The sequence below is a fragment of the Neopsephotus bourkii genome, unplaced genomic scaffold (assembly GCF_033783945.1).
Source record: "Neopsephotus bourkii isolate Nb327-2 ecotype Australia unplaced genomic scaffold, CSIRO-AGI_Nbou_v1 NB_1154, whole genome shotgun sequence".
In the NCBI taxonomy this organism is placed as follows: domain Eukaryota; kingdom Metazoa; phylum Chordata; class Aves; order Psittaciformes; family Psittacidae; genus Neopsephotus; species Neopsephotus bourkii.
Window position 1 is genome coordinate 933,038 of NW_026901640.1, and position 21,487 is coordinate 954,524.

General features: G+C 42.4%; 3 protein-coding genes across 6 annotated transcripts in view; 1 reads left to right on the forward strand and 2 right to left on the reverse strand.

Moving 5' to 3' along the window:
- Positions 1-21,487, forward strand: part of NF1 (neurofibromin 1) — a 75,131-nt gene that overhangs the window by 28,130 nt on the left and 25,514 nt on the right. For 2 of the 4 annotated variants that reach the window (XM_061363295.1, XM_061363296.1), the window contains 12 exons: positions 197-313; positions 867-1,048; positions 1,154-1,365; positions 1,967-2,128; positions 2,389-2,492; positions 3,352-3,487; positions 6,447-6,509; positions 8,378-8,536; positions 9,353-9,450; positions 9,578-9,724; positions 9,827-9,973; positions 10,092-10,202. In XM_061363295.1, the coding sequence (XP_061219279.1) occupies positions 197-313; positions 867-1,048; positions 1,154-1,365; positions 1,967-2,128; positions 2,389-2,492; positions 3,352-3,487; positions 6,447-6,509; positions 8,378-8,536; positions 9,353-9,450; positions 9,578-9,724; positions 9,827-9,973; positions 10,092-10,202 (1,638 nt within the window). The remainder of the gene's footprint in view (positions 1-196; positions 314-866; positions 1,049-1,153; positions 1,366-1,966; positions 2,129-2,388; positions 2,493-3,351; positions 3,488-6,446; positions 6,510-8,377; positions 8,537-9,352; positions 9,451-9,577; positions 9,725-9,826; positions 9,974-10,091; positions 10,203-21,487) is intronic. The other 2 variants (XM_061363297.1, XM_061363298.1) reach the window with 1 other exon arrangement.
- Positions 12,971-17,385, reverse strand: OMG (oligodendrocyte myelin glycoprotein). Its single transcript, XM_061363309.1, has 2 exons — positions 16,610-17,385; positions 12,971-15,869 (listed from the first exon to the last, which is right to left on the reverse strand). The coding sequence occupies exon 2, from the start codon at positions 15,861-15,863 to the stop codon at positions 14,553-14,555; it is 1,311 nt and encodes a 436-aa protein (XP_061219293.1). The 5' UTR covers positions 15,864-15,869; positions 16,610-17,385; the 3' UTR covers positions 12,971-14,552.
- EVI2B (ecotropic viral integration site 2B) lies at positions 18,299-19,437 on the reverse strand. Its single transcript, XM_061363292.1, has one exon. It carries the CDS (start codon positions 19,290-19,292, stop codon positions 18,858-18,860), a length of 435 nt encoding a protein of 144 aa, XP_061219276.1. The 5' UTR covers positions 19,293-19,437; the 3' UTR covers positions 18,299-18,857.

Sequence of the window (21,487 nt, forward strand, 5' to 3'; positions counted from 1 at the left end):
TGTACCACAAAATGTAATAGGCGTTTTTCTGATAGACAGAACTTTACTAGAATAACTTTATTCTTAATGATTCTTTTCACCTTCAGTTGGATATATAAGGAAAAAAGACCTGGTACTGGATGGGGAAATTATCAAGGGGGAGGAGAGACTAATTCTGCTGAACTGATTCACAGCTTCTTATAATTCTCTTTTTCAGAGATTTGGACCAAGCAAGCATGGAAGCAGTGGTCTCTCTCCTTGCTGGGCTTCCACTACAGCCTGAAGAAGGAGATGGTGTTGAGTTGATGGAAGCGAAATCTCAGTTATTCCTTAAGTAAATAGTGGCTTTGAACTCTTTTTCTGTACAATGATGTGAAGTACATGCACTGTGTGGCACTTACTGAACGCTATGGTTTTTCTTGTAGCAGAGATTATTTCATTATCTGAACAGGAATTCTCTTTTATATATCCCATCTCACAAATCTCTGCCTCCTAGGTTTATGCAAACAAGTTCATTTAGAAAATAATTATAAAATTTGTTTTTGTTTCAGCTTAATGCAGGTGTGTGCTTAATTCCTGGAGGGACTAGCTTGCTTTGGTATTCTGTTTTTACCATGAAACCATCTCTTACAAGACATCTGTTTGTAAAGGCACACCTGTGGAGTTCACTTGCTTGGTTTGAGAACACTTCCATACATGTTAGGACAGTGCCTTCTGGTGGATACCTCACATCTGAAAGTTTGGACTCTGCTACAAGAAAGATTACTTGGGGCAGTTAGGAGATTTTTGGGGAGAGAGTCTTGTTGTGTATTTGCTCCTGTATGCACATCATTTCAGACAGCTGCCTTTGCAGGATCTATTTTACTTATGCAGCTTTTTTTCTTTAGGTACTTCACGCTGTTCATGAACCTTCTCAATGACTGCAGTGAAGTTGAAGATGAAAGCGCTCAGACAGGAGGCAGGAAACGTGGGATGTCTCGCAGACTGGCCTCGCTCCGGCACTGCACTGTCCTTGCTATGTCCAACTTACTCAATGCAAATGTGGACAGTGGTCTTATGCACTCAATAGGTAATGTAGTTAGAGATCACTGTGTATAAATGAATACATAATGAAGACATTGGTATTTCATTTATTTTTACATCTTCCTTAGTAGTTCTGGGTTTTTTTGATCAGGCTTGGGCTATCATAAAGACCTCCAAACAAGAGCTACGTTTATGGAAGTCCTCACCAAAATTCTGCAGCAGGGAACAGAATTTGATACCTTAGCAGAAACAGTGCTAGCAGATCGGTTTGAGAGATTGGTGGAGTTGGTTACAATGATGGGTGATCAGGGGGAGCTTCCTATTGCTATGGCTTTAGCCAATGTGGTGCCTTGTTCTCAGTGGGTAAGTTGATTCACACATTTTATTTCCTACATTTTTGAAAAAGTTAAGACTTGAAATAAAAAATAATGCAATTACTAAAGGTCTAACAACAGTCTGCTGAAGAGATTAGATCTACCATGCATTATAGATAGCCCTGCTTTAGAGGAGTACTGGATCTGGTTGTCAGGTCCTGGTTATAAGCTGCATTTTATAGTAAACTTCTAGTTAATGCCTAGGAATAATTTTATACACACTTATTGTAATAAATGCATTTGTTTGGGCTGGTTATTTAGTACAGATAGTATCTGCTGTATTGCAGACAAACAGAACTGTATTTGCTCCTCTGGGTTTTAGCAAGATGAATTGGGCTTTGTTACATAGCAGAATAACTGCTTATCTATCTGCGCAAACCGTTATGAATTTGCATGACTGGATATCATGAGGCAGATTTGTAGACAAGCAGTAGCATAGGAGAGATTTAAAGAGATTGTGTGTGCTTAGTTTGATATTTGTATGCAAGACTCCTCAGCAAAGACTGCTCAGTGTTTTTGCCTTGGTTCTTTGTTTTGTACTTGGCCTGGCTCACTGCTAGTCAGGTTAACATCTCATTGCTTCTTTTAAGGATGAGCTAGCTCGTGTCCTGGTCACGCTCTTTGATTCCCGGCACTTGCTCTACCAGCTCCTCTGGAATATGTTTTCAAAGGAAGTTGAGCTAGCGGACTCCATGCAGACACTCTTCCGAGGAAACAGCTTAGCCAGTAAAATAATGACTTTCTGTTTTAAGGTAAGTTACCGAATCTTCCTCCTGCTACAGATCACCTCAGTAACAGGAAACGTTGAGTAATGTAAAAATACAAAACTACCACTGTATAAATTGATCTGTTTCAGAAGGGAAACTACGGTATAGAAACACCAATATAACAGAAAACTGGCTTGTGCCAAAGCAAATCGAGTGTTTTCAGGCTCTTTTAACACAGAATTGTGGAGTGTTCCTGTGAATTTTGATGTTAACCTGGCACCCATTCGGGTTTTCTTTCTACACAGGTGTATGGTGCTACGTATCTGCAGAAGCTTTTGGAGCCTTTATTAAGGACTGTGATCACATCCTCTGAATGGCAGCATGTTAGCTTTGAAGTGGATCCAACAAGGTTTGAGATTCAAGGGGGGGAGCAGATGTATTTCTAATCATGATTCCCAGGCATTGGAAATATAAGAGGATTCCTTTTTCCTCGTTGCTAATACTTTTCTCATACTGTTATGCTTTTCCACTCCTCACTTTAACAGACACATAATTGTATCTGCAGTCCTTATACCCAGAGCTGCCCAACAAAGTGGAATGAGTTTTGCTGCATGTCCTCTAAACCCTGAGAGAGTAAGGAAGACAGGGAGCTCTTGCAGGGCCTCTTCTACTTGCTGCTTCATACTTTTATGTAGGCCACCAATATGGGGATTTCCTGCAGTACCAGAAAGCATCTGCTTTAAGTCATTGAGTTAGTTACAGAAGCAAGTTGGAATGAATGCATGTTGTGTGTCATGTTTTTGCTTTAGTTTCTCTTCTGTCACTTCAAAACTTGCATTCAGCAGCTGCTGCTCTGTTGCTTTGAATTAACTCCTGGGAAAACTCTAAGTATTTGTCTTTGAAGTAACTTACCAAAAGCGAGGCCTTCTGTTAATAGTTAACTCTCAAATATCTGTGTCTACCTCAAGAATTCCTTTCAGAGAAACAATCATCAAATTGATAATGCAGTTATCAGTTGGGATTATGTTATGCATGTCTTTGCATGGAACAGTGGGAGAGAATCCCACTTAGAGCTGCCTGGTTGTTGCTGAGTTTTAAGTGACCTTATGTTTGTACTCTGGTTTAAAATACTTGGATTGAATGATGGAAACTTGTGTGTGAAAGATCATAAAGATTTCTGTTTGCCCTGGAAGTAAGTTACTACCAAACCTAATACAGCTAATAGCATTCGCTTGATTGCTGGCCATACATGTGTGGGTCTGTTTCAGGCTGGAGCCCACGGAGAGCCTTGAGGAGAACCAGAGGAGTCTCTTGCAAATGACAGAAAAGTTTTTCCATGCCATCATAAACTCCTCTTCCGAGTTCCCACCACAGCTCCGCAGCGTGTGCCATTGTTTGTACCAGGTATGCTGGCACTGGGTGCCTGCCCAACCCCTGGGCTTTGCTCTTTGTAGCAGTAGCAGTTTGGAGCTTGGGCCAGTACTGGGTGCACTGTGTCATTGTTAAAGACCATTTTCAGATGTTCGTTAAATAGCAGGGATCTAAACATAGGGACTCTGCTCTGTCTCACTCCTGTTGCTCTGTGTAGCAGCTCAGGATCAGGTTGCTGAGTCCAGAACACTTACAGGTCTGTCTGCTCTTTGTGTGTTTCTGATGGATTTAGCTGCTGCTAAAAATGCCAGTGGGGGAATACTCCTGCTGCCCTCAGGGCCCATAGGAAATACAACTTCTAGTCCTGTTGGAGGGTCTTAGAGGAGAGCTGTGCATGGCATTGTGTTTGAGCTGTGGTCTCAGTTAAGTGGTCTGAAGAGCTGCTTTTGGCCTTTCAGCCATGGAGTCTGTATCTCAGGTCTGAGGTGAAGCAAGGAAAAGAGATTTTCAGAGTTGTGTGAACTCATTGTGCGCAATAACAGATTCCACCCAGGGCAGCCTGGTTGTATTCTTGCAGTGAAGCTATATTAATAAATACAACAGCTGTAATTCTCAGAACTTGCAAGTGGGAAACGGTGAATTTTGTGTGGTGACTGTTGTGGATCTTGGGTTGTTACCGTGAGCTGTTGGAGTGAATTGGGCATGTGAGTGACGTGTCCAGTGTAAGTTGTCTAAATGGCTTCTAATGCCATCAGTTTCTTTTCCTGACAGTGGTTGGGTTCAGGTTGGTTTGGGGTGATTTTGGTTTGTTAGGATTTCTTTTTGTTTTAAACTGGGAAATGAGGGGTGAGATTGGTTTCCTTCAAGTTCATATGGCCACAGTATACAGGCATTGGCTGGGAATATATTTGAGTGTTACTGAAGATGTCACACACAGCCTTGGGTGTTGCTTCTGTTACTTGATGCTACGTTATCCCTATGTCTTTTCCTAGAATTGCTTTTATATGCTGGGATGTATCAGCTTTATTTCCACTTCAGGGATACATTGCTAGAAATTCTTTTCTATGCAAACCATTTTTAATTCCTACATGAAATGGGATTCCTAAAAGGTACTCACCAGTGGCATTGCCAGAGGTTGTCCTATGGAAGCATATCAGTCTGTTTGCTTTACTTTTTAATTGGTAACAAGGATAGTTTGTTCCTGAAAGAGGTGGTTTACTGGTAAATAACTGATGCTCAGCTTCAACACATATTACTGTTTCTAGTAACACCTGTATTTGTATACAAATAGTGTAGCAATTATTCCTGTACATTGAAATTCCAGAGTTTTGTAGAGTCTGAGCTTTATCTGAAAGAAAGTACAATTGAAATCTGATTTTTGGTGGGTATTAATCTACTTTTAATCTTAAGAACCAAAGAGGTGATTTTAATAAGGTAACTTCATATTTGTAAGGTGAACGTGTGCCATCCCAAGCAATAGTGTAAGTCTAAATGGGACTGCATTTTGTGGTCTTTTACACTTGGATTATTAAAGTAAATGTATGTGTTCTGTAACTGATTTGTAGCTAATTTTAATCAGCGTAGTAACAGCATGGCAGCAGTTCATTTAGTTGGATATTGGGTCTACACTGGGTGTTTCCATTACCAGAACAGAGCCCTGTTTTCATCTGGGAACATAATGTAACAGTTACTGTGACAGATGTGCCCTGGCTCATTCTCAGGTAACGTATGTGAGAGTTATGTGGTCATGAACAAGCCTGATCCCAGTAACTCATACAAGGAATTTGTGCTGGATGCTTCATAAAACCCCCACAAAAAGATGTGATTTTTCTTAACAGAGGGTAATTCTACTTGCTTCCAGTGCAGCAGCCAATGGATAGAGAACGGATATGACTGCTCAGAGCTAGCTCTGTCGAGTTTGCACAGTCAGAAATTTGGCAGAGGCACCTTTGATTAAATCTTAATAGGTCCTGCACAAATTGGAGCTATTTAATGTAGCGGGGTTAGCAGCAGAGCTGGCCCTGGCTGGCTTTCACACTCCCAACCCACCTTTCTTTTTACTCTGTCACATTCTAAAGTTGTAGAAATTCTCTTCCAGTTCCATTCCATGTGATATTCTAAAGGTGATTTGAACTGTTGCTCTCAAACTGCTCGCTATGGCTAGCTGTCTATTGATAGAGGTGGTGCTTGCTTAGGGGTGCTAATTCATTGTTACAGCTGCTAGAGAGGATGTGGGATCAGGCACAGAGGCCAAAACATACCTCTGAGCAGGGGAGCAGAGCCCAGCGCTGGTGTTCTATAGCTTTGCTCAAATCCTGATGGGAAATAATGAGAGAGTGTGATGCTTCTTGGTGGGTCCCTTTACATTTAGATGCAATGCAGAACTAAGCACCAATGAAACAGTCGGATACCTTGATTTCAAAATCTCTAATAAATTAATGTAGCCCCGCTGGCTTTTTTCTTCCTTTTTCCACAGAGTGTTTTGTGGCAGTGTTTAGATATCAAAGTAGTAATAACCATGGTGATTCAGATCTCCCTAAATTGAAGGACACACAGAGAAACATTGGGAAGATTTAAAACTCTAAATTTAATTTAAAAGTAATGTGTATTTCAAAGGTATAATGCTTTACTATTTTTCCTATTAACACTATTTGGGGATGGTGAAATACATTTAAAAGCTGAATATACCATTTAACGCCCAATATCGTGTATCATGAGCACATTAATGTGGTTTGACGTTTAATCTAGCCAGAAATAGTAGAAATGATTGAAACGCAACATTTGCTTGTTTTGTATTTAGTGCTCTGTAAATAAGATGTAATAAAATCGTGGAATAAAAACTCCATCATCAGTCTTTAGTTGATATATTTCATTTTCTGTTGGTTATGTTTGTTACATTTTACTGTGTAATTTATGTACAAGTCAACATTGGTTTTTTGTTGCTGTATGTAGTTGGTGCTGTGACTTGTTTGTGCTCATCTCTGTTCTGTAGGCAACTTGCCACTCTCTACTGAATAAAGCTACCGTAAAAGAAAAAAAGGAAAACAAAAAATCAGTAAGTTTGGAGACCTTTTTCTTAGCCATTTCTTTCAAAGCACAACAGAAACCTTTTGCTGTTTGTTCAGAACATCTTCACTTCAGTCTATTTGACCTCACTGTAAAATCATTCTACTAATTCTGGCACAAAATAGCTTTCATTTCAATTAACACTGGAATTAAGTTCTATTTAAAATATTCTCTGTGTGCCTATTTGAGTAAACAAGAGACATTTTAACGTGGCTGCTTAGTGTTTAATACTCTGGTTCTTCTGCCCTTGCCACCATCTTCAAATTACCAAAAACACAGAAGAAAAATGTACTCTTTGGTTTGGGGGAAAATCTGAGCCTGCTTTAACACTCTGGCAGATAACTTGACTGCAGCTTGCTTCCCGGGGGAAGAACAAGTAATGCATATGGATTACTGAAAAGGAAAGAGCCTTTTATGACCTGTTTCTGATACATTTCGTTTTGTTTGCCTTGTGACTGAGCAATAAAATTCAGCGCTTATATTTATTTACAGAGAAAAGCAGATTTCCCAGGATCAGCGCCTTGCTGGCTAAGAGAGATTGGATACACAGATAGTGATAGTGGTGTCATTAAAAGATAAGACTTAGATGTTGACAGTGACCTCAAAATAAAAAGTATGAATAAAACAGGCAGAATGGAAATTCAGACTTTTCTTAAATGCTCCCTTATTTTTTGCTATAACTGAACAGAATAATAGCCATGTTTAAATGCAAAATCTGTGTGCAAAGTAGTATTTTACAAAAGAATAGTATCAGTAATTGCAGCACAAGGTAACTGTAATGAAGTTCCTATGGAACCAAAGGGATTCTTGGTATATAGTCTATATACTAATGCCTTTACCTGTTTTAAGAAGCATGATTTGAGATTGCACTAGTTACGTGTTGAAGTGTTTCAGTAAAATTGGGTTTAGTTTTTATTTATCTTAAACAATATAACCTAAACTACAAAGCTTGCTAATTTTGTTCTATGAAAGGTAGAATCTGTCTTGTTTTGATTGACTGTTGTTGCTCATAAGAAAATTCATATATAAATGTTGGACCATTCTGGAACCACATGTAGTACGTTTAAAAATATCAGGGAGCTTATCTTTAACTTTCCAAAGTCAAATGAAAGCTATCTAGAAATAGATCATCCTCTTAGTAATATGTAGTTGGTATGCTAAAAATAAAGGAGATTTCTCTTTTCTTACAACATTTTCAGATTATTTTATTTTCCTAGATAGCAATGAATGATGTTTTAAATCTGTAGTTCTTCTATCATATTCCTACTAGGTGATGTTGGACAGTGTTGACAGTAGAACACTGACCGTGCAGCTCTGCCTCAGTCTCTTTCCTCCTTTGGCAAATCTGTTGAGATGTAATGGTTCTGAAGAGTATTTCTACAAAGATCTCCTTCCCCAGCATTTAAAATTCCTCCTGAAGCTTTACAATGGGTCTGGCTGCTGGAGAGGCTCTTGCAGCAATGCTGACATTATAAATGCACAGAGAAAAGACCCACTAATGTAAAACAGAATTGTCTCTATTTGATGGGAAGACTGTGCAGCCCAAGTACGAGCATACAGCATTTGTCTGCTGTACTGTCAGGGTCTGTAACTCTGAAATACACCTTATCTTTGTCCAGCAGCCATTGTAGCAGTTTCACCCTAGCAAGGAGGATGGGTGAAAGCTGCAGTAAAGCCATTTAGTGCCCTGTTGCCCTGATCTGGCTGTCTGTCAAGGCAGGAGAGCCCTGCACAAATGTACTGAGCTTGATCCATGTGGGAAGAGTGCTAAAAGCTGGATTACCCGCGAGGCTTTGCTCAGCGTGCTTTCCCTTTTCCTGAATGCAGAAATATTGTTTGTAATTCTCACCTTCATAGGTGGTTAGTCAGCGGTTCCCTCAGAACAGCATCGGAGCCGTCGGAAGCGCCATGTTCCTGCGGTTCATCAACCCTGCGATCGTCTCCCCTTACGAGGCAGGGATTTTAGATAAAAAGCCTCCACCAAGAATTGAAAGGGGATTGAAACTGATGTCAAAGGTGAATCAATGAATGGTTTTCTTTGGCCGTTTTGTTCTACCTGGTTAAGTTCTGCTCTTTGACCACTGTGACTACCTGCAAGTAGGTAAACTCATAGCTGTTTGTAGCAACCACCCAGTTCATTTAACGTGCAGAGTCTGTACTGAGTTTGCACATCATGACATTAACATTGCAGCTCTCAGCAGTGTAAGTATGAGGAACAGTCTGCATGGAAAAAAGTGCTTTGCCAAAATGCTGTGTAAGGTGACAGAAAGCCTTCTGCTCCTCACTGGAGCTTCTCACCTTGCTTCAGATCACAAACCAATGTTACTTGGAGCACAGTGAGAATAATAGCAGCCAGCTATTGGTTAAGTTCATACTGGTGCCAAGGAAGTGATTTTTCCCATCTTTAATCTCATTTGGTGGGGTTTCTTGCAGAAATTTTAAAAAAGGTGTAATGATGGAGTACAAATTCTGTGCATATCACCCATTTAATGTTGCGAAATTACAGTTTTCTTTAAAAAGGCATTGCCTGTACGTGTCTGCAGCATTTCCAGAAGAAATAGTTGACATGTAATAAATGGGTTTGAAAGGTGATTTGTTTTCCTGGTCTAAACCCAAATAAGGTTTATAAATGAGGGAAGTAAATTTCTAGTATTAAAAGTATTTGAAAGAAAATACTTTGCAAGTGAACATGTTTTGAGTTTCTTGGCTTATTGGTCTTTTCTTGTCCTGGGGTTTCACAGCAAGTTAAAATGAGTTTTCTGACAGTGAAGTTACACTAACGACCACAACACTTAGTACATTCAACCTCTTTACCGTCTTTTTATGATGTAGATTCTTCAGAGCATTGCCAACCACGTCCTGTTTACAAAAGAAGAACATATGCGGCCTTTCAATGATTTTGTAAAAAGCAATTTTGATGCAGCACGAAGGTAAGGCCTTGGGGGAGCTTGCGCAGAGAGTGTTGGGTGTAGTGTTCTTCCAGCCTTTTAATTGACATCGAGTCCTGTTGGCAGATTTCCTTGCCATGCTTATGGTTATTACTGGTTTTGAATCTAGGTTCTTCCTTGACATTGCATCTGATTGCCCAGCGAGCGACACTGTCAATCACAGCCTGTCTTTCATCAGCGATGGCAACGTGCTGGCTTTGCACCGGCTGCTGTGGAACAACCAGGAGAAAATTGGCCAGTACCTTTCCAGCAACAGGTAAGTCTTCACACCCATAGTGAAGGGAGTTGCTGATGGGAAGCAGCTGTAGATGTGTGTGTATGAATAAAGAAGGACTTCTAAGTAACACGCTGTTTCTAGGGACCACAAGGCTGTTGGAAGACGACCTTTTGACAAGATGGCCACTCTTCTTGCCTACCTTGGTCCTCCTGAGCACAAACCTGTGGCAGACACCCATTGGTCCAGTTTAAATCTCACAAGTTCCAAATTTGAAGAGTTTATGACGAGGTAATGAGATTGTGTGAACTTAAAAGTTGTGAATAAAGAGGGTTTGGGGTTTCTTTTTTTATATAGTTATTTTTTACGAGGCTGTTGTTGAAGCTGATGTCAATGTATTCCTTTTCAGGCATCAGGTACATGAAAAAGAGGAGTTTAAAGCGCTGAAAACATTAAACATTTTCTACCAAGCTGGGACTTCGAAAGCTGGCAATCCTGTCTTCTACTACATTGCTCGGCGGTAAGCAATCTTCCACCTTTCTTGTCTGGAATAAGCATGTAAAGTCAAAAGGATCAAGTGTGTGTAATTTCCCCAACTTGGTAACAAACGGTCTGAAAATAGATGATCTGTCACATTTTGGTGACAGTATGATTTCTGCATTGGCCGAATATCAAGTGCAGGTGAATCTGCTTTTCATAATCATGCGTAAGGGCTGTTGATGATGAGAACTGTGAGGTTTTATGAACGGTATCTTCATGCCCTTCACTTTCAAACAACTCAGCTGCTTTGGTTTGCATCCTTATCTGAGATAGCACAAGACCATTAGCATCATGAAATGCTGACTGGGATTTGGGTGTGCGATATTCCTTGGAAAAAGGTGCCAGCTCAGTGGGTGACTGTTTGTACACAGATGCTTGAGAGTAAACCTTTCCAAGTCTGGGCAAGCCACTAATGGGCCCTAATAAAGCCAGTGTATAGATGATAAAGGAGGATGCCTCTTGTTTATCATGTCACTAAGTGCTGAGTGCAACTACAATAATCACAGTGTTGTTGTGTATGGGGTGTACATTGAAATTTGGCTGCGAAACACATCCAGAAGAGAAATTGCCTGTTGAGACAATATGTGTAAAATTGGAAAAGGAGAACATTAAACACTAAGGACTGCAAAGTACTTCTTAATTATCAGTTTACTGGAGCTGATCACACAGTGAGATAGCACTCATATAAAAAATGACAGGCAACTATTTCATCTTCTGACTTGCCTGAAATAAGTTATTTCATCTTCATCTTTGGTGCTTTGTCATCTTTCCTACTAAGAGGGATGTGGCCAAGTGGTGCCTATTTGTGGTGTTTATCTTGTGGTTCTGAGCCTGACGTCGTGTTTAAAGGTGTGAAATGTGGAAGGACCGTTTGGACCAGAGCTGCCAGGATGTTTGAGGGCTGGCAGCAGGCTGGGGGCTTTTGGTGGGGGTTTTTGGGGGGGTAGATTGAGATCTTGTTGCTAGGACATTGCTGAGTCATTTCACTGATCCCTCTGTATGGGTTTATACCCTTCTTGTGCTGTGAAATTTTAATTCCTTCTGTCATTCTTTCTTCACATTTTGTTTCCTGGGCAACAGCCTGGCTTCCGAAGCCAGTGTTCTCCTGGCTTTAATCTCCACACTGTTAAGAAATGATCAATAAATATTGATCCTGAAGTCCTGCCATTGAGTTTTAAAGCTGATCCCCAGCTAATTAATAGGAACGCAAACCTCTGAGTTACTGCTTCAGAGCGCAGCAATTTTAACCTTTCAGAAGCAGCGTGTTGCTGTTGCACCGTGTGCCAGACCTTTTTTTTGGGTGTTTTGAACGTTGTGCTGAAATGCTAAATGGTGGTTTTGGAAAAGGGAATGTCACTGGGAATAGATGGTTTGGTATTTAACACGGAGTCACTGACCAGCGTGTTTAAAACCCGGTGGCACCGGATTCACATCTGTGTCCATCAGTTTCCTTTCAATCTGACTGCACTGTTGCCAAGCAACAAGTGCACGACTCCCACGATTCCCAGCCCACTCCCTGTGCCGATATCACCTCATTTGTATTCCAGAAAAATACCAGGAAACCCAAATCACAGTCTGCTTGGTTGGAAACAGTCTCAGTAAGAGCCCTCCTGCTTGCACCGACCCCAGGCAAGGTTTGAGTGGAGGGCATGGCCCTGGGACTCGGGATGCCATCTTGCCTTGAAACCCATCCACGGTTGTTTTATATCCTAGCTTCCCAATCCTGAGTGTGTGGAAGTCCTGTGCATTTGGAAAACCCCACAGCCCCATTTGCACTTCCAGGCTTTGAGCAGCATGCTCAAGACTTTGAAGTCATCCAGTGTGGGGACTCGGTTTGCCCCAAGCACCTTCTGGAAAACAGTGTTTTTTCATAGCATCCCCTAAATCATCTCATTGTGGGTGAAACATTCATAGAGCGTTTAAAGCCGATTTCAGGCAGGATTTTTGCATGCAGTAGAATTTGCTGTCCTGTATTGCATTGTTCAGCAAAGACACGTGGAGTATTTGATGTCATTTCCTCAGCTCGAGGCAGCTGAGTCACAGCCCCTCATTTTGTGATGTCTGTCCTACCTTGCAAGCGAAGCTGCTCTCAGCTGTGTGGGATGAAGCCATATGGATGGGATAATTCTAGGAAATACCTAGTTCTGAACACAGTAAGCAGGTTGATGCTGTTTGGAGCCAGTCAGTAGTTGGCAAATACATAGTCCAAAGAGGGTGGCAGGCAGTGATGGTTTTTAATCCTGATCCCAGGGAAAATAGGTGGAACTTGTGCAAGTGGGCAGCTCTCTTGCACTGTTGGTAGCCACTTGTGCTGGCCATTGAAGGTATCATGCACAAGCTGCTTGTGGTGTACGTTGTCTAAACTTTGACTTGGATAATTAATTCTTGTATAATTAAAATGTATATGAAATGTCTTTGGGCTTTTATAAGTCTTCTGCTCTATTAAACATTGAGAGTAATTTCTGAGAGGGAGAAAGAGCTGCCTTTTTCTGCTGGCCTTAAGTGTTTGCAAGTTCTAGATGGTAGGAAGGGGAAGGGCAGACCTGTTACTGTTAACTCATCAGCTTACTAATAATATTAGTGATACATCAGTATCCAAATAATATGATTTGATTTAACCACAGTTTCCCTCTGTAAGAAATGAAGATTGAGCCAAATGTCTGCCTGCAGTGGGTTTGTATAATAAAACAGTACCTGTTCAGGGATGCTGCCACACTTGTTTGGAAGGAAGCACTGTCACAAAATCAGTTCAATACAAACGTAACTTTATTTTTACTGAAATGCCAATGAAATAACTGTACAAATTCGTTGTGTAACATTTACTGTTAGAAATTAAAACACATTTCTGGTTATAGAAATACTGTTCACAATTGGAAAGTTGTGATTTCTCTGGTACCAGTGGTTGTAAATGGTCTACAGCCCTCATTGACACCCAGCAGGAAAGGTAGAGGACTCCAGTGTCGGTAGTGAGGTTTTCTGGGTTTTGCAGCACCTTCATGCTACAATAACTGGAAATTAAATGGCCTGAAATGAATGGAAAACGTTGGATAAAGATTTGTGATTTTAGGTGGATAATACTTTTTCAATGAACTTGTTCTTCAGTTTTCAATTCATGCTGTTTGCAAAACTTCATCTGTAGCATATCGGGTACCTTTGCCACGTTAAGATATATTATTTTCCTAGAGTGGACAGGACCATGCGTGCAACTATTTCTACTCGCTGGTGGTGCAGGTGCCAGGGAGAACAGCATTCATGCTCCCCCGTGGAAAGCAGGGGGTTGGCATGTTCAAGGCCATGGACTGAGTTCAGTTCTTGTTCAAAGATTCCAGGGTTGTTCCAGTGACAACTAATCACTTCATTGATTTGTTACATAACTTGTATTAGAAATTGGCTGAGATTTCATTTTACCGATCAGAAAGTAGTAGTTTGATTTGTGATGTTCTTCTAAGCATCATACATTAACGTTTCAGACCTTCGGATAAAGTTAAGGAGTTCCAGTTCATTAAGTTGTGTAGGTAACTCCTGCTTGTTGGAGTGTCATGGCATTGAACATCTTGTGTTTTCCTCTACTTTTATCTTTCCTCTTTAAATATGGAAAGTGAGAAATAACTTGCCTGCAGCCTCTAAGTCAAGGCAGAGCAAAAAGAGGTATCAGCCCATATCACTTTTCCCATGCTTAGTTAGACCGTGTTGCCTCTCAGTTTACACCCTCTAGCAGACATCATAGCATTGTCATATTTAATTCCTAAATTCAGAACTGTTGTTCTTCACAGTTAAAATATGCTAATACATACGAAGCAAACATAGATACACATGCTAGCAGGTTTTCTCAGGAATAGCTTCTGGTTAGTGGAACAGCAGGTTTAGTGCCTTTATTTTTTCCCTTCCTTTCGCATGTCACCATAACTTACAGAGAATCTGTGCTGCTATATTACAGGAGTTGCTCACTGGCAGGTCAAGCAAGACAATGCAGATATGATACAGGCCTTCTGTTTTTTTCCAGTTGTGTAATGACAAAATCATACATGAAATCAGTACTTAAAATTCGGATGGTTTATTCTGTGCAAGTAAAATGAAAAACGTAATTACAAAATAAGCACATCTTTAAAACCAAACATGAGTTAGTTGCACTCAATTAAGACATTAAAATAAGTAGCAGCTTAGTATCAAGACATTAGTGTGCACTTCTTCAATTAAGAACTGTTATTTTCTCTAGATCGGAGTCAGAACCTTGGATTTCTTGTATTTTGATTCATCACTTCAACTGGAAGTCTGAACTCCAGCTATGTATCACAGGAACAAACTCAGTGATCTCACAAGATACAGGCTCTTAGTCAGTAAACACTGCCACTGCACTAAGCATCATGACACAGAGCAGACACATCTCACAGGTACTTGCTTGGGAGGGCACGTGAGTATTCAAAACGTGTGTAGTGGCTTCCTCCTTCCTTAAGGTAGCAGTTGTGCTTTGAGGCATTTTGGAGTAGTTTGTTGGCATTCCACTGGTGATGCTTAAAGTCAGAGGAGTCGTGGAGGATCCCATGGGAGGCGTCAGGCTGGAGTTCTCATCAGTTGAATCTCTGATGTAGATGGTGTGTGTGGCTGCTGCTTCTTGAGAGCTGACCTGCCTCGTTGTCAGCTCTTCTGGGTAGAGGAGCAGTGGTCGGTCCGTGCTCGTGAACACTACGGTTGGGCTTGAGGTTGCCAAGGTGGCGACTTCCTCAGCTTTAAACTGTTTGTGCATTTTTGTCATCTGGCTTGCCCCTGGAGAAGCAGCTCTGTCTGCTGCCTTCATCCCTTGGATCATGGAGCCGGAGTCCGTCCTTCTGGGAGCCGCTGACGTCGGTGGGGCATCCACCCAGAACACAGAGTGATTGGCACAGGGAGCCCCGACCACGCTGGCCGCGGTTCCTTGCACCCATCTGAGCAAATAAGGGATGTTTTGTTTGTCACTGCAGGCCCAGGGGTTGTTATAAAGTGTTACCACTTGGAGCTGAAGGAGCTGGTCAAAGGCTTTGTCAGGAATGTACGTGAACTTGTTGTTGTGCAGGTAGAGGCTGGTGAGGTGCTGTAGTCTCACCAGTGTTCCCGGAAGTATCTGGGACAAGAAGTTGTTGGATAGATCCACGGTCTCTATGTTGTAGGGCATATTGGTTGGAACCGTCCACAGTTTGTTGCTACTGAGATTGAGAAACTTGAGACTGCTCAGGGTGTTGTTGATCAGAACAGCTCTTTCCACCATGTTCCTGGAAACATCGAGCACTCTGAGGTTCCACTGGTAAGCTGTGTCAAGTTTCTGAAGAACTTTAATGTTGTTGTTTATGGCATATAATTCCCATAAGGACTTGGGCAGGTGAGCAGGAATGTTCTTGAGCCAATTGTTTGAAATATCAAGGGTCCTCAAATTGGTGAATCTTGTTAGCTGATGGTCGAGATCTACAAACTGGTTAAAGGATAGATTTAAATAGGTGATGTTGTCCTGAAGTCCCTGTGGCAGCACAGTTAAGTTTCTGGCTGAACAGTCCACATTCCTGTCGTTTCCTGAGCATGTACAGTTAGAAGGACAGATACCCCAAGCAGTGGGTGTGAAAAACAGAAGGACCAGGAGACAGGTAGATAGATTCAGTATCTGGTATTCCATTGTTGCCTGAAAACAAATACACCAAAATGACACCCTTTAAATCCATGTAGATGTATTTTATTTGTGGTTAAGGGCTGTCTCTGCAATGGCCACTTGCAGGAGAAATGAAGTAAAAACATCAAAAACCCCTTTGTGGCATGGTCCTTTTTAGAATTGTTCAAGAGAGACTTTACAAAGCATCCCTTCATAGACTGTCATGTTGTCTGGCAGAATGAGACTTGTTTTTTCATCTCCCTTTCCCCCTCAAGCTCAAATGAGGGCTTTCTTCCGAAAATGCAAGTCCCTTCCAAACGTTATACAATGTCTGCTTCTTGTTTTTAGTGATTTCAAGCCTATATTATGTTTGGAATAATGTGTTCTTTTATACAGGATGAAAAAATGGCTGTCAACTGGATCTGCTTTACAAATCTCTGCAGTAATGTAGCATCCCCCCCATACATGCATCCTGTTTGCTTAAGTAGAATTGGTTAAAAATACATCTTAAATTGTTCGGAATTCAGTCTGAAACCCCAATTCCATGCTAATGCTAACATGCACGTTGTTATTTTCCCTTATTATAGTGGTAATGGCATTCTCAAAGCTGGTAGCACATGTTTGGAAGCTGAATTAATGTTAGTAAGAAATCTCTGACGCTGCAGCAAATTTCTGGTGCAAGCATCTATCATCAACTGAGAATTTCGTTCTTATTCCATCTCGGGTTCGGGAGCAGGGTTTTGTGATTAAAGACAAAAAAAGCCCCAACTTACCGGGATCCTTCTGCAATATCAGCACATCGTTCCTGGGAAAGATGGGAGCTTAGAGGTCGCCTTGTTCTGGAGAGTAGCTCCAGTTGCTGCCTGGGTTGTGCCTCTTCAGCTGCATCGTATTGCTGCTGGCCGGGCTCTGCAACCACCTGATCTGCTCGACACGGGGACTGCAGCGCTGGCACTGACTCTCTTCAGTGCAAAGGGAGCATGTTCAGCAGCACGCTTGGGGTTTATAATTCCAGTTAGTTAACTTCCCCATCTCTGTGCTTTACGCTGTGTTAACGCCTCACAGCACATGCGAGATCCCTTCAGAAACAGCACCGAGTGCAGTTCCTGTCGGCTGCTTCAGCTCCAGCTCCGATTCCATTTAACTCTTCCTATTTAAAAAGTCACATTGTGATCTTTCTTTCCCTTCTGTTAACCCCTCCTCCTGTAACAAGGGTTAGTGGTAATTTAGGCTTCTTGCCTGTAGCTTTTTTTATGCTGCTGTGCCAGAATATCCTTCCCTCATTTTAAGCCACCCCGTGCTCTGCTCCTCAGCTCAGTCTGTCACTGCTCTGTCAGGTAGGGAACACCCCAGCCTGTGGGGTTGTGCAGATCTCTGGAGGAATTTGTTATCTGAATCTATCAAAATAATATGGGAAGAGTGGGTACAGTTTATAATGCTGCTAATTCTAACACGATGCAACAAGCCTGAAATCCTTATGTCATTGGGATGCTGTTCTTTAGGTGTATGCAATCGCACAGCATATATAAACGGTAAGAAGAATCTTATCCTATGCCCATGGCATGCACAGCAGCCTGGAACTGCTTTGTGCAGCTGATTACTTTATTCAGCAGGAATTTAAACATTTTAATCTGTATTGGTATAATGTGTGCAAACGTGTGCTCTGTGCAACATCCACAAGTACGTTCCCTCCCCAGGCAAACTCAGAACTACAAACTCTTTGCCCCTGTGCAGGGCTGGCATGGAAAGCTGCCCTCAGCACCTAGCAGCTTCTTTCCATAAACCAGAACATTCAGTGCTGGTTGACAAAATATGGAATGAAATGAATTTACCTCTGAGACCACCCTCCTGCTTCCCACCAGAAAGTCACTGTGCCACTCACCGTGGGTTTAGAGGGGACAATGAGCTTTGCTTGTGCCCAGGGCCCATCAAACACTGAAACACCTTGAGTTAGAGGCAGTGTGGCATCCACACAACACTAAATTAGTTGTAAAGTTCTATTAGGAATAGTGAGTGCATCCTGAAAACAGTGCTCCAGAGGAAGGAATTAGTGAACATGCACAACTATTTCTGCTAATCATTTGCTGAGTGTTCTGCAAAATGTCTCTGCTTTACCCATAAAAACCAGAAGTATCGAGGTATAAGGCAGCCTTCTGAGCTAGTTCTTCAGGTGGTTGGAGCCATTTCAGCATGCTGGTGACCACTGTGTTAACTGTTTTCTCGCCCTGTTCTCTGCTTTACCCAACCATAATGTGATGGGATTGTTGATGGTACATCCAAAAGCTTATTGGTAATATTTGATCTAAAGGAAATCTCATTGATTTTAGCAAAGAACAGCTGTTCAGAGGGTTTACTTACAATAGCTGTAAGCCGTTGTTATCCAGTCACACATGGAAAATGGCTTTGGTTTTGAATTCAAAGCTTTGTGTCTAAGCAAACAGTTGTACTTTGACCAAAACATCTTTGAATTGGAAAGCTTTATTAGAATTCACTTACATTCATTGCATTCACTTACGCAGCCCAGTAGAACAAACCATTTTTAGAAGCCCCAAGTACCTCTAGAGCTGTGCTCTTTCTTGAAAGTTCCGCATCCGTGTATGTTCCATACAGGTATGTACTGGCACACAGAGATGTGCATGCTCTGTTTCTGTGCTCTCCACCATCTGGAATTGCTGGTCCCAGATAACCAGCGGGCACAACCCATATTGTGTTCTGAACTGGTTTGTTTCAGGCAGGAGGAGGTGGTTGCCTTCTGTGAAAGCTGAAGTTAAGAAACGCTGGGGAAATGCCTGTGTTGGGGGCTCCTGTTCCTGCGGGCCTCAACTTCTCCTTTCTTCAGCTGGTTGAAGAGTACCTCATTCAAGACAAACGTGAAGTATGAATTTGAGCACTGTGCAAAAGGTGCTGTGGCTGGGGAAGTGGTTGTGAATCTCTTGAATAAGTAACTCAGGTGGTGGGGGCAATGGTTCCTCTGGTTCCGCGTGAAATTCCCAGTACTTGCTGGGATCTGATCCGTGATGCTTATGGTTCCGTGAGCCAGTCCGGTGGAGGGGGCAGGTCCGGCGAGTCGTGTGAAGGTGCTGGGTGAGGACCAGAGTCTCCTGCACAGCCTGTGGCTTCTGGGATGGGAGCTGGAGATGCCTCTGTGTCGGAAGCTGGACTAGCGGCTGCAGCGTGGTCCTGGGGCGGTGGCGGCAGTTCGCCGTTCTCATTGCAGGTAGTGCAGTCGGGTGGGTGCTCTGAGGCAGTGAGCTCCTGCTGCAGGCCTGGGTCTTGTTTGAATTTCCAAGGCAACATAAATAAAGCAGAGGAACGTTTGGTGGCCTGGTCAGAGTCCATGGGGACCTCTGGTGTGTCTCCATCCGCAAAGGGGGAGCGGCCAGCCCAGTGCGAATAGGCTAGACCTGGCCTCCTGCGGCATTTCCACAGGAGGATTATAACAATAGCTGTTATCATACTAATCAAGATGATGCCGATTATCAGTGCTGCTACCCAGCTTCCATCACTCTCTTCTGTGGGGGCTCCGGGGAACTGAGCTCGTGGTGTTACACCCGGTGCTCCAGCCAGGGCTCCTCCAGCCTTGGGGAAACTGGCTCTGGTTGCTTGCAATGGGTACAGAGGAGCTTTGCCCTCCCTTGGACTCCCCATGATGGGGGTTGCATTTCTTGTATCCATGGAAATGCTTTGAGGTGTTGCTGTAGAAAGGGATTTCCAGATTTCCCCAGAGAGAAGAAGCAGGAGAACGTGGTTGCTGCCTGTTTTCCTGCAGCCTCTTTGATTGTGTCCTCTCCTGTTACTGGGATGAAATAGAACATACTAACATGAGAATTGCATCAGTGTGTTACCAGCCACTGACACCAGACAATCTTCTGTTAACACTACCATAGTGAAAACACTGTCAGACCCCATGTTCCATTTGCATCAGCAGCAGGCTTGTCACTGACTTCACAAACAAGCACGTTTCCAACATTATTGGTCACTGTAATTAAGTGCCTTTTTTGAAGAGAACGCCTTGGTTACTGTTACCTTTATTCACCTCATCAGGAAAAGGCATCAGCAGGGGAGTCCAGCCAGTGTTTCAAACTAACATTTATCAATCATGTAAATGATTATGGACCTGGAGCACTTGCAGCAGCACTGACAAACAGGGTTGTCAGGAGTAAAGGCTGTCTTCTTGTGATGGATATAAGCCAAAACTTAAGTAAAACCTCTTCATGGTTCTCTTCTATTTCCTGCTCTTGCCTCTCCTCAGCAGTTTTGGGTACAGCGTAATAGTTTTTGCAAGTTTGCTAATAGCGATGCTGAAACAGAACCATGTTCTAATGTGAAACTGGTTTTAGAAATAACTCTCTGCATGTGGGGCACTTTCTGTAACGACAAAGATCGTGTTAGTGTGAGGTTGCTGGCATGACACAGGTTTCTCTTTCCTGTACTGTTTAGAGTTCAGGTCTCTCAATATCTCTGTGTCAATGATAAAATGCAGCTACTACACAGAGGGTTTCTATGGGAAGGCAGTGCTGTGCAGTTTGAGCTCAGTTATTAGTTACTCTAGTGGTAGTCATGGGAGGCTGTTTCTGAGAAATGAATATGTATAAATCTTTGTTGGTTTACAAATATGCAAAGTGAAATTCCAGCTGCAACAGTGAAAACACGAGCAGGGAGTTAGTGCTTCCTGAGCACATGGGGGTTTAGAACAGGTAAGAATGATTCCTTTCAATTTTCATTCTGCTCCTCTCTTTCCACTCTAAAGTCACATCATAGGAGTTCATGATAGTTCATAGTAACAGCATCAAACAACGTGCATCCCAAACCCTAATACCTTGAAGACAGACACTGCACAAGAGCTTTGAACACACCCTGCGGTCAGACATAGACAGCCCAGTTCTGTTTCAAACCAAACCAGACAAACACTAACCCTTTCCCTGTTGAAGCTGATTCTTACCTGCACCGTTTATCTTGTGTCAGGCAGGCATGGGCTCACTTTTCTGTTGGAAGCCGGAGGAACATGGACTGTGCTGCAAGTCGAGCAGCTTCAAATGGCTTGTGTTATGTTCTGTAGGTTTCTGCAGCTAAAGAGGAAGTTCAGCAGTGCTTGCTGCAGGAAGTGCCAAGAGTGGGAGAGGTACCAAGAGCCTGGTCTGGGAGCTTGAGTGTTTCACAGCGAACTTTTGAGCCCTGTTGTTTTTATCAGACTCAAATATTTACATGTTTGTGGCTTTAGTTGGGATGTGTTATGTACAAACTCACATAGACTCATTTGCTTTGTTAAAAACAGTTATTGCTACGTGAGTCAAAAGTTATGCAGATCTGGGCTGAATTTGGATCTCACTGATTTAATTTTGGTGCTGGGTTTGGTGTTCTGCTGTGATTATCAGTGGAGAAACAACCTCAGGCTGGTTGCGGTGAGTCATGGCGAGCTCTGATCACAGGGTGCTGGTTTGCACATCTTCATTTGTGCAGTTGCAGTGGAAGGAGATAACTGCAGATTCACCCCTCTCCTGCCCCTGCTCGCCAGGTTATTGTTGTGTGGGGACAGTGTTGGAGCCTGCTGCCATCACTAACAGAGCAGCAGCTTTCCCAATGCCTGCCTTTGTCCATACCTCTGTGTGTCACCCACACTATTTCCCTTTGTCTCCTGAAGCATTTTTGCC

Coding starts and splice junctions, on each gene's coding strand:
- OMG (XM_061363309.1), bottom strand. CDS start 15,863: ATGGAATACCAGATACTGAATCTATCTACCTGTCTCCTGGTCCTTCTG.
- EVI2B (XM_061363292.1), bottom strand. CDS start 19,292: ATGATAACAGCTATTGTTATAATCCTCCTGTGGAAATGCCGCAGGAGG.